At 40.2% G+C, this 17,393-nt stretch overlaps 1 protein-coding gene across 1 annotated transcript; it reads right to left on the minus strand.

The window, feature by feature from the left end:
• Window positions 1-3,526: 3,526 nt before the first annotated feature.
• Window positions 3,527-15,582, minus strand: LOC135942758 (carbonic anhydrase 2-like). Its single transcript, XM_065489041.1, has 7 exons — window positions 15,361-15,582; window positions 8,476-8,535; window positions 7,705-7,860; window positions 6,728-6,848; window positions 4,779-4,887; window positions 4,478-4,711; window positions 3,527-4,159 (listed from the first exon to the last, which is right to left on the minus strand). The coding sequence occupies exons 1-7, from the start codon at window positions 15,422-15,424 to the stop codon at window positions 3,962-3,964; spliced, it is 942 nt and encodes a 313-aa protein (XP_065345113.1). The 5' UTR covers window positions 15,425-15,582; the 3' UTR covers window positions 3,527-3,961.
• Between the last annotated feature and the right edge of the window lie 1,811 nt (window positions 15,583-17,393).

A 17,393-nucleotide genomic window follows, 5' to 3' on the forward strand; every position in this document is an offset into this window, starting at 1 on the left:
AACTGAGAACGAGGAAATATCTGATAGTATATGACAACATAAAATCAAAGTGTTAGGAAAGGTATTCAACTATTTTTATTTGACCTACCAACAATAAGCTCTTTGAAGCTCTTAATTTTTTCGGCTAAAGAGTTTGAGTCAATTTTGACTTTGCCCTTCTTAGTCTTAACACGTTGTCTATGCCAGAATTGGTGCCCTTCCTCATAGTTTCCGTCATCGGCATGTATATCTAAATGTATTGAAACTTTAAGTGAGAGTTAATTTTTTATAATAACTTACTGCAATTCTAGAAAAAAAAATCTTGGGTTCGATTCAACATATTAAACAAACATGCTTTTACTCAATATATGTTTAAAATAGATTATTTCAGAATGGACAAAGTTTTGCTGCGTTAAAATGCTTCAGGAGTTTAATCATTTGATGAATCATGAGAGCAAACAAGTTTCAACAGTGCTGGTGAAATTCATTTTTAACTCAAACACATCAGAAAACAAATAGTAAAATCAAAGGAGGGAAGAAAAGAATTCAAATAAAAATTAATTATAGGCTTCAATGAGAGCCCTGAAAAGCAAACATCAATTTAAGGCATTTTTTCATGGCTGAAAGTGAACAGCGGAAATATTTAAACCCTCTTTCACTGTCGTTCGCCTCTCTTTTTCTCTCCTGTTATGATTATTGCTGCGAGGGTTGTAAGCGTGACGTCACTTTTAGGGCGGTTCGACCTCAGGGGATGAAACGGGATTCTTTTGAAAGGAAAAGTGCGACTTGGGAATTTCTTTTCGTTGTGTGCCAGAGAGTTCTTTCATGAAGATTTGAAAGTGCTTGCCAAAGGGTAGCGTACACACGCTGAAACAAGAAAAATCCTCTTCAAATCGAGCATCAGCAGTGTGCGAGGGAGTAGAAACGAGGAAAGAGAAAAGGAGAGAACGAGGTTCTGAATTTTCAAATCGTCGCGTTTATGGCAACAAGCGTCCCACTCCGTTGGCAAAAGGGAAATCGACTTTGTGCAAAATGCTAAAAGCAAATAAAGGAATTACCACGTGAGCATTACGCTGTTGAAGGAACTTTTTATGAGCTCAAGCGGTCCAAAACTCAACCAAAAATTTCAACCAAGTTCTGACGTAAATGAAATGAATTCACTTATTAGTTGGCATTCAGCTGGGAAAAGACTCCTCAAATAATGTGAGTGAGTTTTGTTCAAATTCAGAGAAAAAATAATTGTATTTTTTCTCATTTTGGTCTGGCCTGACACAAGATTTTGTATGGTTACTCATAATAAATAATAGATTTTTTGGTGTTAAGGATAAATAGATACGAATAAAAAGATCAAGATATTTATATTTAAATAAAAACTAAGAACAACTGGTTTTTTTATTAATTTTATTGTGCTCAGCAATAAGTAAAGTCTATCGTTTTCATAGAAACGCATTTTTTAAAATTGTTGTGTCATATGCCTATAATATGGTTATATTTCTGCAAAAGATTATATTTTTTAACAAAAATATTTTGATTGGTTCGCTCAAGTACACATTTCAGCGTTTCCAGCTGCATGAAATTTGGAGCTGTTTAAAGAAGGAACAAACCGCAGAAAATTGCAGGATTCCCCGGAGCTGCTTGAAATGCAAAGCAAATGTTTGGGTTGAATTTAGTGGAAAGTAAGTAAAGGGCAAATATTTATAACGCTTACGCGCAGCGGCCGGCGGCAAGAGTGAAAGACATGGGGAGCTACTTGAGCCATCAATATGCTAAAAACGTCGCCAGCGAGATTAAAAGGCGATAAATTATTTGCCAAGGATCAGCATCCTTCGCAGGCTGTCGGTTATTGAGATAGTGCGTGACTCGCAACTCGTGGCGAGTTCCGCCCCATTGGCAGCACACACACGACCCTCGTTCGCTGCTGCTGGGATCACCCCTTGCGGAGCGCACGCAATAATATTTCACCCTGGCCTGCACGACGACGACGACGACGACCAACCTCGCACACGAGGCCCAAAAATGTGCTGCGGAGAACAAAAAGCGGCGGCAGCAGGCACCCCCGCGTGCGGCGAAAATATGCGCAGCGTTTTCCGCCTCTTCCTTTTCTCACTTTTCTCCTGCGAACGCCGGCACGGCAGTTTACAAATTGCTTTTTTACTAGATCGTCAATATTTGATATTGTGCTCTGCCGCCTATACACACTCGGAAAATTTTCACCTTTCAAATTTATTACGGCCAAACAACTCATTTTTTACCTGTAACCACAAAAAGAGAGCCCGCCTTCGCCCCCTTTGTTGACAAAAATCCCTCACTCGACTTTCGCTAAGGTGTTTTTATTTACCCTCAGCCTGCGCTCGAGCAAAAGCACAGCTAGTCCCCAATTTGGAGCTCGATAGGTTCCCCCGGCGACTATCCATTTCTGAAAACCACTCTTGCCTGCGTGAACCTCCCTCGGGATCGGTGGCAACCCCCACGCGCGCGTTTCGGTTCCTCGCACGGAAAGGCTCACTTAAAATCGGCCCGCACGCGCCTTCCTTAATACGAGCTGGCGTTAAATTTTGAATTAACTGCCCGGTCGACGCGTTTCACAGTCACTTAACCCTTTCGAGCGACTAAATTTTGGGGTTTGCTGCAGCACCGGCAATAACAATTACGAGCAGCAAGTGCTCGCTCGCCCGCCCGCCCGCCGCCGGAATCGCAGCAGCAGCAGCCTAATGATTATTATCAGCGAGAGAGACAGAGAGTCTGTGTGGAGCATTGCCGCCCCCTTTATCGTCAAAATCAAAAGCAGATTCATGCCACTTTTAATTGCAATTAAAACTTGTATGTGTCACGTTAGAGCAGGGCGAGAAGGGCGCTCAAAAACACACAAATGACACGGTGGGTGGGCGAACGGGCGCACTCGTCGGCAAGATTTAATTGCGAAAAGTAATTCCAGCCAGACGAGCAAGCAGATATGAAGTTGGGCGAATAGTTTGTCGCTCGATTCGTGACAGGAGTGGGAGTCGAAATTAAATCGCACGCACCGGGTGAAGTTTCCTCTCGCTGTATTATAATATTACCGCGGCGAGTTAACTTTTTAAATTAATTCCGTCCCATTTTAATTGAATTTAAAAAGGGGGGACGACAGGTTGAAATTAAGAGACCAGAGAACGCCTGGACGCGTAGGCTTTCAATTTCTTGCAGGCGTCGGGCGGGCCGGCATAACCGCCAGGCAGCCGACTGCACTGCTGTTAATGCACTTTTCCCGCCTCGCACTATGCTGGCGAAAGGGGGTGCGAATAATTTGGACAAACTGAGGCAATTTTCTCGAGAATTAAGTAAAGGACCCTTTCTGCGCGCTGCCGTCGCAAGCGGCTGCACACACTTGCACGGCCCGCTTAATAAATCTGTCGACTTTTCGTTTTCATTTTCTCTCTTCCCCCGACGCCACTTTTCGCCGTGCGGGGACAGCGCAGTTTTAATCAATTCGTTAGCACCAAATAGTTTTCTTTCTTGTCGTTACGTATCAGGGGTAGCTCTTTTAATTAAATTCCACACACGCAGCCGGTTAAAATTAAAAGCGTAATTTATTGTTATGAAAATAATTGATCATTACACGATAAAATCTCTTACTCTCAAACAGGACCTGAATTTATTTTACGTATCATCCATCTCTCCACCTGATGTTGAGATTAAAATGCAACTCAATACACACATCTCAATCGCGAAAACTCGTAAAACGATATAATAATAATAATAAAGAACACATATTACGGATTTTAATTTCCTACTACAAATTTTTTGCTTGTTACGTAGTAACTATGATAACATGTGCATGTGGAAACGGCAAAGATTTGCCAGATCCCTTAGGGATAGCACGACTTAAAACTAGAAAAGCATTGCTGTGTTAAAATTGGGCTTTCTGCTCGCTAGGTAACTCTATCCACCGTCTGCTTTTAATTGTGATGCATTGCTCTCTTTAACGAGCGTGCTGAGGGCGACTTCAGGCCACTTTATTGGCCAACAGCAAACAAGATGCCAGGCTGGCCGCAATGAGTGACAGTGATGAAGTGGTCGAAGAAGGTGCCCCATTGTGGTGGGTCGAGCGTCGGTACAGATTGCGACCATTTAGAGGCTCCACCGGACGGTAGTTTTCCTCTATCTTGCCACTCCTCGATTCCAGACTTTTGAATTTTTCCACCTGTAGGCGAATCATCAAATGAATAATTTTGTTGTGTCGTTTGACGGAGACATTTAAACATGGGAAATAATCAAAGTTTTAATCAATTATCCCCCATGCTGATAAAACTCTTATTATACTTAGAAGAGAAAATTGATTAAAACTTGTGTATTTTTCCACATAAATCTCTATTATGGTTTTCCATAACATGAACTTCTCACAAAATGAAAAAGATGCATCTCTTTTTATTGCCACAAGTAAACTTCAAACCCGGATAAAGACGTTGCATTGCTTCTTTTACATGCAAAAATCTGACGCGGAAAACTTTTTATCATATACCTGCGCAGTAGAAATTGGAACCGTTTTCTCCAAAACGGTCCAGAGAACGCCCTCGTTGCACTCTGGAGTGGTGAGCGAGCCCCTATACCTGAAAAACTTGTCAATGTCCTCCGGGAAGAGTTCTTCTGCTCTCATCTTGCTGGTCATCTTAAACTCGGCGCCCTCGTCGCTCACCCTCGCTAAGTGCTCGAGCAGTTTGTCCACGATGCCGTTATCCGCTTCCTCGTTTGACTCCTGCAAGACGTTTGATTTGAATTTATTAGAACGGCCGTTTTGTTTTTCTGCGGCTATAGTGGCTCACTTCGTAAAACACTCCGAGAACAGCGAGACCGTCTTCCTTGCCAACCGCTGCGCCGAGGCTATCGTATCTTTTATGGTTGTAGTGCACAAAGTGCGCTTCCAGCGGGTACCTAAAACATTTTCGTAAATCACAATCAGTGCGGTGTGCCAAAAAACATTTGAAACTCCGTCGTGCGTGCAACAAGTTTTTTTTTCTTTTTGTTACGGCGAATTGTAAAATGAAAACAACTGGAAAATAAGCCCGCGTGGAGATTGGTGACAGCAGCAGTGCAAAGCAGCCGGCTGTGGCAATATTTACATTTGCGCACTATGGGTGCTCGCACACACGATTCTTTTGAAGGCGCGAGCCGCTTTTTCAACAGCACGCGTACCGTGAATTTGTACGGCGGGCACAATAATTCATGTTGTTTGACCTTTTGAACCCTTTTAACGACGTGGTCCATGTGCCACTTAGTGCCGCAGCGCCGAGTGTAACAGGTCCGATATTATTTGCAACCAATTTGGGCAATTGCACGCGACTATGAAACGTCATCACTCATGAATTGGACCGTTTAAAATACACAGCTGCCTTGGAGCAGAGTGCACGAAAATATTGTTTAAACGTAATCCTGGACGATCGCGTCTCTGGCGGGAGTCAAGTGCGCCTTATTAAACCATCATTATACATGGCGCCACAAAATTGTCTCTCAAAGGACGCGCTCGGTTGAAATGTATTTTTTAAGTCACAGAAGTATATAAATAATTACTTTAAAATTAAAAATTAACAAATATGGCTCTACTTCTGCTCTAAAAGCGAAATAATTGAAGAGAAAAAATGATTTAATAATCTATCTACCCATTTTTATGATGAATTGCTGATTTTAATTACAAAATGACTTAGCCAGTGAAGGGAAATCCAACAAACAAATAGGGTAACAGTTAACGTATTCGAAATCTCCAATACTCTGTGATGACGTTACAATGACTTTTGGACGCTTGCTTTGTACAGTACCTGTTTTGAGGCGCACCTGATTTCTTTCGTTCTTAATTTAAATTTTTCACAAGTCTAGAGATGATAGCCAGCAACACATATTTTAATAACGAAATGCATAATATTTTATGGTTCTTAAAAATATAAAATGGTATGCTCGCAGTCAATACATAATAACGTGAGCGTTTAATTTATTAACTAACGGCACGTGACAACGACGAATCAATTTTTTGTTTCGGGCGTTCATGCAGACTGCTTGTCATTTTTTCCCATTGTTCACGATTCTCAATAATTTATGCATGGAAATATTTAACGTGAGCAGCAAACAGTAACATAACCGACTTTAACTAGCCAAAATTGACTACTCTGAAAAATCCTGTTCTAAACAACAAAAAATCTACAAAACTCTGGTTTTTGCACGAAGCTCCCAATAATTTTACTGGAACAATACTTTTACATTAAAATATTATTCCAGCTCTTTAATTTTATGTTCAATGTTATTCTATTATTGGATAATATTTGAGATGGAAGATGATGGAATCTATTATAATGTAAAGTCCTAACGTTTTATCATCTGTAGCCCTTCTGGAGTTCTGGAGGACTTAATTTGTCTTTGGTGTTGTGGCCAGTATTCCAGTACCCGCCGCTTCAGAGAAACTTAAAAGCTTTTAAGCTAAGCAACGCTGAATTTCTCAGCCACCGCCTGCGTTAAGTTAGGCTCGCATTTTAATTTGCAAGCACCGCCTCCTTCATTGGCCCTAATTTTAAGCGCACGCGGCAACTTCTGCGGTGTATCCCTAAACGAGGAGGGCGCTGCGAGTTTTGGGGCCGCGGAAACGAGTAGCTAATTACGCGGTGTGTTTCGTAAGCGGCGTTAAATTTTACACCACGCGCACAAGGGCACGCAGTAGCTAGCTAGCTAGCTTATACATTCCCTGAGTTGCGCTTTTAATTAAGAAATTAGAGTGCAAATTACGTACCTCCTTCCGTTGAGGGTGTGTTCAGAACCCCAGTGGAAATGGATTTGCGCCAGGGAGAAGGCGGCTGGCAACCCTCCACCTGCCATTTGCGCCACACACGACTGCTCGAACGTCAGCTTCACTGCAAAAAAGTTTCGTTCAGCTAACTATACGCGTTATGCGGCCGGCGAAGTGAAATAGTGTTATGCTGCTGTGGCCGCGTTTTGCTCCACGCAGCAGCGAGTAGAATTCGAATTAGACTCGTCGTGTTTTCCGATGCAAATTACTTCCATCCCCCAGCGCGTGTGCGCTAAGTATGTTTCTCGCAGGCAACTTGGTGGCAAATTTCATCCTCTTCAACGAGCTTGAATTTCTTTATTTTTAGCTCGGCAAGTCAAATGAAATGTAAACTGCGAGGGAGAGTGCCAGACGAGCAGCAGAAGCAGTGGAAACTACTGCCTCAAGTGAATGTATATTCGCTTTGTGTTTCGTAACGTGAACCAATTCAGTCTCATACTATATTGTTCCCGCACCTGCACGAGATTTTAAGCGAAAATTTTGTTTGGCTTGATTGTGATCGTGCCAAAGTATTTTATGACTCTCGTCTTAAAAGTTTTACAGCATCAGTTTAGTTAAAGAATGAATACATTTGGCATTCAGGAGGGTTTTATTGTTGATTTTGTCTTTCGTATCGACATGCCACTTATTTAAAGAATTAATAAAATACACGATTTTCCTGGTCTCACTCTAGATAAATTTCTCTGGTCCTCGAAAAAGAATTCCACCATTGTGCATTTTCCAAAATGGCAAACATGGAGACGCAAAAAAAAATTTCTGGTTCCCACTGAATGAGCACGCACTCACTCCCAAATTTCTTGAAAATATTTACCCGCCCTGCACTGCATGGTGGTCAACCACAGCTTCACCCTTTAAATTCAAACCGTGGAAGGCTCCAGTTTCTACGCTTGATGGTTGAAAGTTTAAATTATTCTTATTACGTGTGTGTCCATTGTTCTTCATGGTGACGTTAGCAGGCTTGTCGTACAAAAAGAAAACCAAAGGCTCAAAGTTCCTTGGGTGAGAGATGCTCTCCTTGAGGTCAATTGGCGACTGGAAGAGACCGCTTTTGCACGTGCCAGCCCACTTTTTCGGTCCTGAAAAAGATTAAAAATATGAAACAAGATTAATTCTGTGAATAAAAATCGGCGCTTTTACGACGTGGCCTTTTCAATTATTCACGAATTGTAATGAATTTATTTACTCTCGCATTCATTGGAATTTACGACCGCTGACCTGGGATATTTTGATATCGACCCTGAACGCAGTAAATCTTTATTTACACATGCATTTTACGCCGAGCTTTTTTATTCGCCAGCCAGATATTATATCCATTTTATTGTGCTGACGCTCTTGTTGGCTCAGCACAGTTGCAAGATCAGAGAGCTTCAATTTCCTCAATCACAGCGCCCGGCGCGATTCTCTTCTCTGCTGGTTGACGACAATATTATGTACATATATATCAGTGCGCAGAGAGCGAGCATACTGTAGCGGCTTGTTGATGCACAATACGAACACACACATATATCGTGCGTCCTCTCCATCTCGCAACCGCGAAGTCAGCCCCCTCATCGAACAAAATTGCCTCGGCTAATAGTTGATGCGTAATCACTGCGAGCAACGCAGAGGGTCTTTTGCATTATGCTCGTACAGGCCGCGATTGTTAATATGTAAGATGCGTCTCTGCGCTTCCCAATCGAAGAAAAACTCACCATTGTGGTCATCGTAGCCCCACTCGTGGCCGCCACCGCCGCCTACTACGCTGTCCAACACTAAAAACAAACATATGAAAATAATGAAATATTGTTCATGCATTTTGATAAGGAAATATTTATATTTTATTTTAAAAACATAATCGTCGCACAGCCGCAGTATAGCAAAAATGAAAAAGCCTCTACTGCACTTATAATATTTATTCATTCATTGTTTGAACAAATTTGTTAAAACTAACAAAGCATATGATTTGTTTGCCTTATAATGAAAACAGCCAGGGAAAATTGTTTGATATTTCAAATTGAGAGTTAAAAACACAATCTGAGTCTACCATGTGATAAATTTAACAAATCAGAAGGGTAAACAGAATCTCTATAGCACATGCTTTTGGCTTGCATGAAAATAACCTGAAATCTGTCGTATTTTTCTTCATTTGTTTTCATTGCAACATCCAAAGAATAAACATTTGAAAGACGAAATGCAAATTAATTTGTTCTTTAATGCTGTTGACTTTAAAATCAGAAGAGACGATGGCTGTGGACATGTGGAGTCGTGCTGAAGTCCTATAATAATTGTTTACACCGATATGTCAAATGAAACAGATGCTGGTAACAAGAATTTATGATCGTGTTAGAATCCCAGAAATAACAAACAAATCTCTCATCCCCAAGGTAATGAAAGTACACACTCAAAAGAAGGTTAATATTTACAACCCATTAGTAAAGATAACAACCAAAACGCTGGATTTACACACTGCTGCAGACTTCCAATTTAATGGAGACGAGTCGTGTTCGCGGAATGCACTTTTAATGGCTCAAATTGCTAGCAGATTGCGCAGAAGTTCACCCCTTCCACGAACGCGCAATCAAAAGTTCAAAGACGCACTCTAATACCGCACGTTTAGCTTAAGACTCGCGTGTAAGTACAGTGTACGTGCGAATCCCCCTTCGCTGCGGTGGTTAATTTTAAGTGATTGCGATCGTACAGTTTAAAGCCGCGACGAGCGCGCAATATTACCAAACATAAGCAGCAGCAGTGTGTAATGTGAATTATGTGTTTGCTCTCTTCTCCCAAGTTGTGTTCGCAACACAAATTTTCCACAGCGCGCGGCGTCCCCATTGACACTCGCATACCTGCCGCATATTTCACTGTTTTGTGCTCTTGAAAAGCATCTTCCTCTCTTCATCTTGCAAATGACGATGCTGGAGCTGCTACTGGGGAGATGTAAATCCTCTGGTAATTAATTGCACCTCTCTTTTCATATGCATATATGCTGTTGCTCGCCTCGCGGTTGTACGTATGTATGTGCTCGAGAGAGATAATTTTATGTGCGTGCTCGGCGACAATGCCGCGCGTTTTGCATTCACTTTCACTCATGCTGCTGCGCTCGCGCATCATGCATATTTGCATTAATTAATTACTTTAACTCGAGGGGACGTCAGATATAATTATGTAGATGTGCTCGCGTCCTGCAACTGACTGCACAAAGTGGAATTTATTGTTTTTGACGTTTCAGCGCTGTGCTTGAGTTCTAACTTAAAGGCAGCTAAACCTCTTACGAAAGAGGCTATCTGAGAGTTTGCAATTCAACGTTTGCTCGCTTGAGGGGCTTAGATTTATAATTGACTGACCTCTCAGTGCTGATGTTTATGGAAAGAGCTTTTTTATTGATAAGCAGCTTTATATTGGAAGATAATCAACTCCTTATATATTCATTCACAACTTATTTGAAACATTGCGTTATTACGCTCCACTGATTACCGCAACCAACACTAAGAGCTAAATTGATTCAGTATTCACGAAGACTTAAGTCCATTAATCACATTTTGCTTTGTTTGTTGATCAAATCGCTTGCTCTACTTGGCAATGAAGATTAATTTGATTTGCACAGAAGTAAATCAACCCGTTCGTAACGTGGGAGGTTTTCAAGAGCTTACACACGGATTCTCTTGCTATGTGTTGCACCTTTCCAGCATGCGTGGGTTTTGGTTTCAATAGAATTCAGACTCAGTCCTCGTTGCGGAAGCAAAGAAGCTCTTCAGTGGCTTTTGCGGCCTGATCGTTCGCATAATTGTTTGCTTTTAGATATTAATTGCGGTAGCAAAATTCAATTATTTCCGAATAAAGATATAATAGTTACAAATTAATTGTTGAACCAAAGTTTGAGAAATGGTTGATTTTTTATAGTTTAAAAAATGTCTTCGGGGAAACACAGATATGGCCAAAAATGTATGTATACTGCATGAAACTTAAAATTCATATATGTATTAAAAAACATTTTAGAAAAATTTCAACTAAGATTGCAAAACAGACAATATTGTTCTCAGGTAAGACCAGAAACAATAAAATATACCAAAACAATTAATTCCAAAAATACCTTACCATACCCATATTAGGTAAGGAAAGAAACTCTAAATTTCATCCTTGATACAAATAATGCTGACTGAATTGCATACTTTTCGCATCATCCCAAAATTTGCCTAAAATGGCTTGAGCTGATTGTAAGCTTATAAATTACGTATTTAAATTTTGAATTATATTTTAAAAACTGACCAATGTGCAATGAAATCACTCTTCGTGATTTTTGGCAACCATTGCTGTGACACGATGAAAATATGCATTTAAAAATATTAAAGAGGGAAAAATTACAATTATATTTACAATAAAGAGCTATACGTATTTTCTGGTGCCATATATAAATGCTAGAAGTTCAACCTCATTTCATTAAAAAACTTAAAGAGTAATTTATTGAATAAGTGTCAGACCCAATGCCTTGGAATATATTTCGAGATTCAAGAACGTGGATTACACTCTGTACTCTAGGCACATTTTAAATCTATCGCCGCTCACAAACCAGCTTGCGGCGAGATGAAAAAATAATCAGTGAGAAATTCGTTTCGGCTGCTCCATCAAAGGTTTGGCTTGCCTCCACGAACAGCAAACTCAAAATGGACCAAATCAACTTTGAAAGCACCTTGACGCACTCCCAAGGTTATGAACACCATCTCCTCGTTCATTTGCGCTTATTTTTACAAAGCCAAATTTTGGCCGGGTCTTTGTTGACAGGCACGTGCGTGTTTGCGGCGTCAAAAATTGCACTTCTGACAGACCGCAGCACCCGGCACGAGGTGTACATCGTTTGGCCCGCGTTCAAAAGTCGCTTCTTGCGGCCGATCTTACGAAAATATTTTTGTGACATCGCACCATATGCTAAATTACCAGCTTGTTGCTTGGCACCAGCGGAGGTAACCTGTTTTTAAATAACAACATATTCAAGTTGAAGTGTCCTACTGCGTGTAGTTACATGCAGTTTCACAAGAAAGAATTTATCAACAACACGCAGGTGATGATGCGTTGCAGCAGAATTAGCAGCTCATCTCCCATTTACAAACGCTTCATTAGGTTTTTGAGGCTAGGGCTGCGCTCCCCTTTGTTGCCTTTACCTTATATCCGTCACTTCGTCAGAGTAAATATTTAAATAGGACGGCTGATTGGAATCAACGTGCCATCAACCCCCTCAATCAATCTTCACCGATGTGTTTCCACTCCGAAAACGCAGCAGCCCAGCAGCGAACCTAAATCCCTCTTCGACAGCGAATCCAGCCAATAAAATTCCCTGCCGACGGCGTGCAGCAAAAAAGCCGTAAAATCGGCAGGCAGCTCTTTGATTTGGTGCCCCTTTTTATTTGCGTGGAAAGCCTTAATGAGAACGAATTTACCCGCGGCCTGGATTACGACGAGTTCAAAGGGGGAGTAAAATCGCAGGACCAGAAGTCCTTTTTCTAAAACTTTATGTGAGGCAAGCTGAAGTGCAGTCGTAAATGTTGGCGGAAATTTTCGCCGCGTCCTCAAAAATAGCGGCCGATGAAAAGCATCAGCGTAAATTACACGAGCCTGAGTGATGGACAAAAAAGAAATGACTAACACGAGGCACACTTGAAAAGTGACTACACGTCTAATTGGAAACTTCTTTGCCGGCGTTAATGCGTGAGTGTATACAATCACAGTGGTCGCCTTTGTAGTCTCTGCGATAATTTACCACCGATTATAATTTGGCATTCGCTGCTTGAGGAGTCAAAACTTTGGACCCGTCAGATAGCAATAAGCGTCAGCGCATTGCTCAAAACACAAGTGACGCTATATATCGCAGTAATTTATCTTCAGTGCAGCAGCAGTGTATCTGAATTGTGACACAAACATCACGGCAGCAGTTGAACCGAAAGATACTCGATAAACTTTAAACTGCTTCTGATAATTATTTAGTCAATTTTTACCATTGAATCTGATACTAATCTTAGCGGTGGACCATTACACTAACTTATTTTCTCTTCATTGAATCTCGTGTTATCAAAATTCTCCGAAACCAGATGCAACTTTTTAATAGCCTATGGAAATCTTTTATAACTGTAATAAAATTGTTATGCACTTGAACTTTGCTGGTTCATTAAAAGTATTCAATGGAAAATACTTTTATAGTAATCGAAATTGAATCGTGTAATTATCTATGCAGTTGCCCTGCTGATCCATAATAAAAGTCTTGAAATTAAGCATTTAACACAGATTACGATTGATTTTTTTTCTGTTCACATCCCTTTAACATAAGTTGCTCATTGTTCGTTTAACTAGGGGCAAATGTCTTAAAATCACGGTCAGCTATTATCTACTTTAACTGAAATGACCTGCTGCTTTATTGATCACCAGGAAAAGCAGCTATAATTTCATAATCGGCTGGAATCATTCCAGTTCGTTTATTAAAACAAATTGCTTTTGTTCTGCCATGCATTTCATCCAATGCAGTGATTTAAAACATGCGCACACTACAATACAAAGCAGAGGCTGCGATGGATGGGGACTTGTGTTTCAAATCGAATTATTCGACGAATGAAATCCCGAGCAGGCTCGCGGGGTCAATTAGTGACCACGTGGTGTAAGTCATGGCATATCATCTGGCGCTCTCGTGAACGCTGCTGAAAAGTAACGCCGAGGCTGCTATTGTGCTATGTAGTTTTGCATCGAGTGACGGATCCCCCTCGCTATATGCACACCAGTGAATTATTGTGCTTGCAGTAGTGAAGTGGTAAAATCCGCCTTGCGTTGATACGCTGGACCCCAACGAAATATATTTTATTGAAATGCACACAAACACAACCTCTCTTTCTTGCTAGTGCCTTGATCTACTTAAAATATCGTATCTCCAAATTTCAACTTGAATTCAAATGTCCTCAGATCAAATTGGTGAACTCATACATCTAACGCGAGCCAGTCGGAATATGAAAACAAAATAATAATCGGTATAATAGAATTTTTACACTGAAAATAAAATCGCTCAATTGCAAGCTCAATCGACAATTTGATAGCAAATCCACACTTTTTTAATTTCTTTATTTAAACGATCGATATTTTAATATTTTTATTTATTTATTTTTTATGTTTTACATTATCATGTCTATTATAATGATGGGTATTTTAAAAGGAGTGGTGTAATTCATAAAATTGAACAAACTTTATTGCTTGGTGTGGTCAACTACAAAACAACATTGCTCCATAATTTTCCTTTTAATTTTTATCAAATATTTTACACGAGCTATGAATGTCTCAACAACATGTTAAGAGCATTATAAAAGATATACAAACAAAGATTAATTTTGTTGCAGTCTTGTAGGGATAGTTGAAATCTCATGCTGCTCGAACTGATTTTAAGGTTAAAAATAGAAACATGATCTTGCGGCATCAAAAATTTCATGTATCGTAGAACAAAGTGGTTCTATGTGCGCAGAGTAATAATTATATGTATAATGCACTCATTTCTTTCGCTAAAAATCATTGCTGTTTATTGCAGTTCAAATGGGAGAAATATTAATTTTTAGTGTGCTAATTTTTTTGGCTCATGAGTTTATGAAACAAACTCACAATGAAAATTCCCAATGAGTATTTTTATTCGCGTTTTCGTGTCAAAGATTGTTTTATTAATTTAACAATCAGATTTGATACAATTAATCTCTTTTACGAATAATATAGAGTATACGACGAGCAATTAGAGGCTTCAAGAGCGCAAATAATTGCTTTAGTTGTTCTCCTAAACACTGTGGTATTACGAAAAAGATCTACACCTGCACTCTTTTCACTTTAATGGTTTCTTCATTGCAGATGCGCCTAATAAGATATGATTCTCTGTGTGTTTCGCTTGAGTGCGTGCAGTATGGATTTAGTAAAATCAGATTAGTTTATTAGGAATGGACGTTTGACGAGGACGCGCGAAGTCCAGTTCGTCAGTAGAGTAGGAGTTTGATGCTAAAATTTGCGGGTGTGGGAGATAAAGATCAAAGGCGATTCTCGACGTGAAATACGTGTATTAACATTGTGTCTTTAAAAATGTAAGAATTTTTACTAAGTATAATATCTGAATTTTTTAAAAATGCAACTACTGATTTCAATGTGGTTTTATTAAATTTGAAGTGCAATATTTATTTTTGAATTTTGTCTCGTGATACAGATGTAAATAAAACTACAGGAAAGAGAGTGCAAAGATCGTTTAAATTACCCCAAATGGTGTATCTCGAGGCCGATGGACTCGACCGGCTTTTCAAACCAATAGCAGTTCAACCTTAACACGAGCGAATTCACGATCAAGGCGACAGTAGCGCGTGGCACCGATTGTGCCGTGCATCTGTGCACCGCCGTCCGTTTCACAACACGCGACGTACACACCTAGTTGCGCCAAATCGTCTCGAAATAAATCAATTAGGTGGCGGGCGAGCCGCGAACGAATAATTGGCAATTTGAATCGTGCGGATTGGCCGCCGGCCACGCAGATCCGTTCTGCGGCGAGTGCAAAAGCAAACAAGGAAGGGTTCGAGCCGAGGCACCGGGGCCGGGGGACTCACCTGCAATGAACAGCGTGACAAGTGCGAGCAGAGTGGTTTTGCCTGCACTTGACGGGGTGATCATGGTGACAAGGCAGCGGCAACAGACGAACACAAAGCACGGCCACGATCCCGCTTTTCGGTCCTCGCGGCCTGCGCCTCCTCCGAGCCTCCTCCCTCTTGGTGGGTGCTGCACTCGCGGTTCTCGGCCGCCGCTGCTGCTGCTGCTGCCGCCGCCGCTGCTCCGCCGATGCTGAATCGCCGCAAATCTCGCTCTAATCACTTTTCACCACTTCGCCCTCCCTCCGCCCGCCCACTCTATGTGCTGACAAAGATGCTCGCTTTTTGCTGATTATCTTGTCGCGCCGGACTGAGAGCTCACCGCCGGCGAATGCTCCACAAACCCACTGACGCTCTTTTGAAAATAAAGTTTGACACCCTGTAATGAAGATTAATTTCTGTGCCGAGCAATGAGTCGGCGATGAGCGTCTAAATACGATAAATAATATAAAATTAAACACACATGCGGGCTTCTTTTCACGGCTGAACTACACGACTGACGAACTGACTGAGCCGTTAGGTTTTTTGTTAATAAATGGTGTACTTTGGAAACCAAAGCATTTTTTTCAAAGCGGTTCTTCTGTGAAACGCTGGACGTGACTTACGATGCACTATTTGGGATGCTGTCAACTATCGAGTCTTTCAAACGGCAAGGGAGCGTGAGTAATCGAGAGAGGATTTATAGCAAATAGTTATTGTTCAGGAAGCGCATCCACTTTTTCAGGTCGTGGAGCGTGCTTTTTCAAATATTATGTTGCTCTTCACTGTCTCCCTCCAGAGCTTACTCAAAATGATAGATTTATTAAAAAATACTTCACATTTAATGCTACAAGCACACAAGAAAAACAATCGATTTTGAAGACCCAGTTATTATATGTAATGGAACCGAACTTCAAATTTCAAGCGACAAAAGCAATCCAGAAAAATCGATTCCATAAAATAGAAATATATCTGCTCCTATAAATACTGCAAAATATATTGCCTTCCACCCTATGACATTGAAGCGATTCAATAAAATACCGTTATTTGAGCTGACAAGATTACTAAAAAAACACTAATTATTGCAATACTTAATTGAACGGCGTACGACCATTTACATTTTTCTAAGTAAGAGGCAGCTTTGGTAGAAGGCATATTCGAAAAAAAATAACTTACTTAAAGTATGAGTTTTGAGAAAAAAAATTACCCCCAATTAATAAGTTTGCAGATAAAAATATCACAATATAGCATATTAAAAGACTATATACACTGACCAATATCAGACCTTACTTTTTACTTGAATTTTATTGAAGACTAGTCGTTTTTTAAAAATTTCTGGGTAAACTTCTCCAAATTTATAAGTCTTTTTGGAGTACCGCCTGCCTCATTAATATGTTATTTGCACTTTTGCTTTTTAATTTATTTGTTTGCAAGACAAACACATATCGCGAGGGAGCAATAAGTGGCATGCAGTATGAATGCCAATTAAAGCAAAATAATACCATCAATAACGTCCTTTATGAAATTTCTATTAGTTTATGGCTCATAAAATTCAAATTAATAAAATGTTTATATGTTTGAGGCTTTTCACAGACTATCATGTAGTTCCAAGTTGATGTGTGCAGTTTTTTAAATTAGGCTTTGAATTAACCCGATCTTGGATTTTGTTCGCAATGCACTAAAACAAAAAAACTTATTATCATTTTGAACTGTCATTTATCCTAATTAATTTAATTTGCACGACTCCAAACATTCAAATATCTACGCAATTATCACGACTTCCGCGTCCAGCAGGTTGCCTAACTTTTCTGTTTTTTAATGTAAATACTCGTTGACTGGTTTCAATACATTGACATCTGTGAAGAAATAATAAATTAACAATGAATTTAATTAGAACTGTCGGCAGATGCATGTCAAAGATTGTCCGTTTCATATCTTCAGGGATTGTTCAAAAGTGGGCCAGCTTAAGCACTCTCAAAGATGATAACAAGAGATAAAATATATGTTAAATTTGC

Source organism: Cloeon dipterum, chromosome 4, assembly GCF_949628265.1.
Source record: "Cloeon dipterum chromosome 4, ieCloDipt1.1, whole genome shotgun sequence".
NCBI classification, from domain to species: Eukaryota; Metazoa; Arthropoda; class Insecta; order Ephemeroptera; family Baetidae; genus Cloeon; species Cloeon dipterum.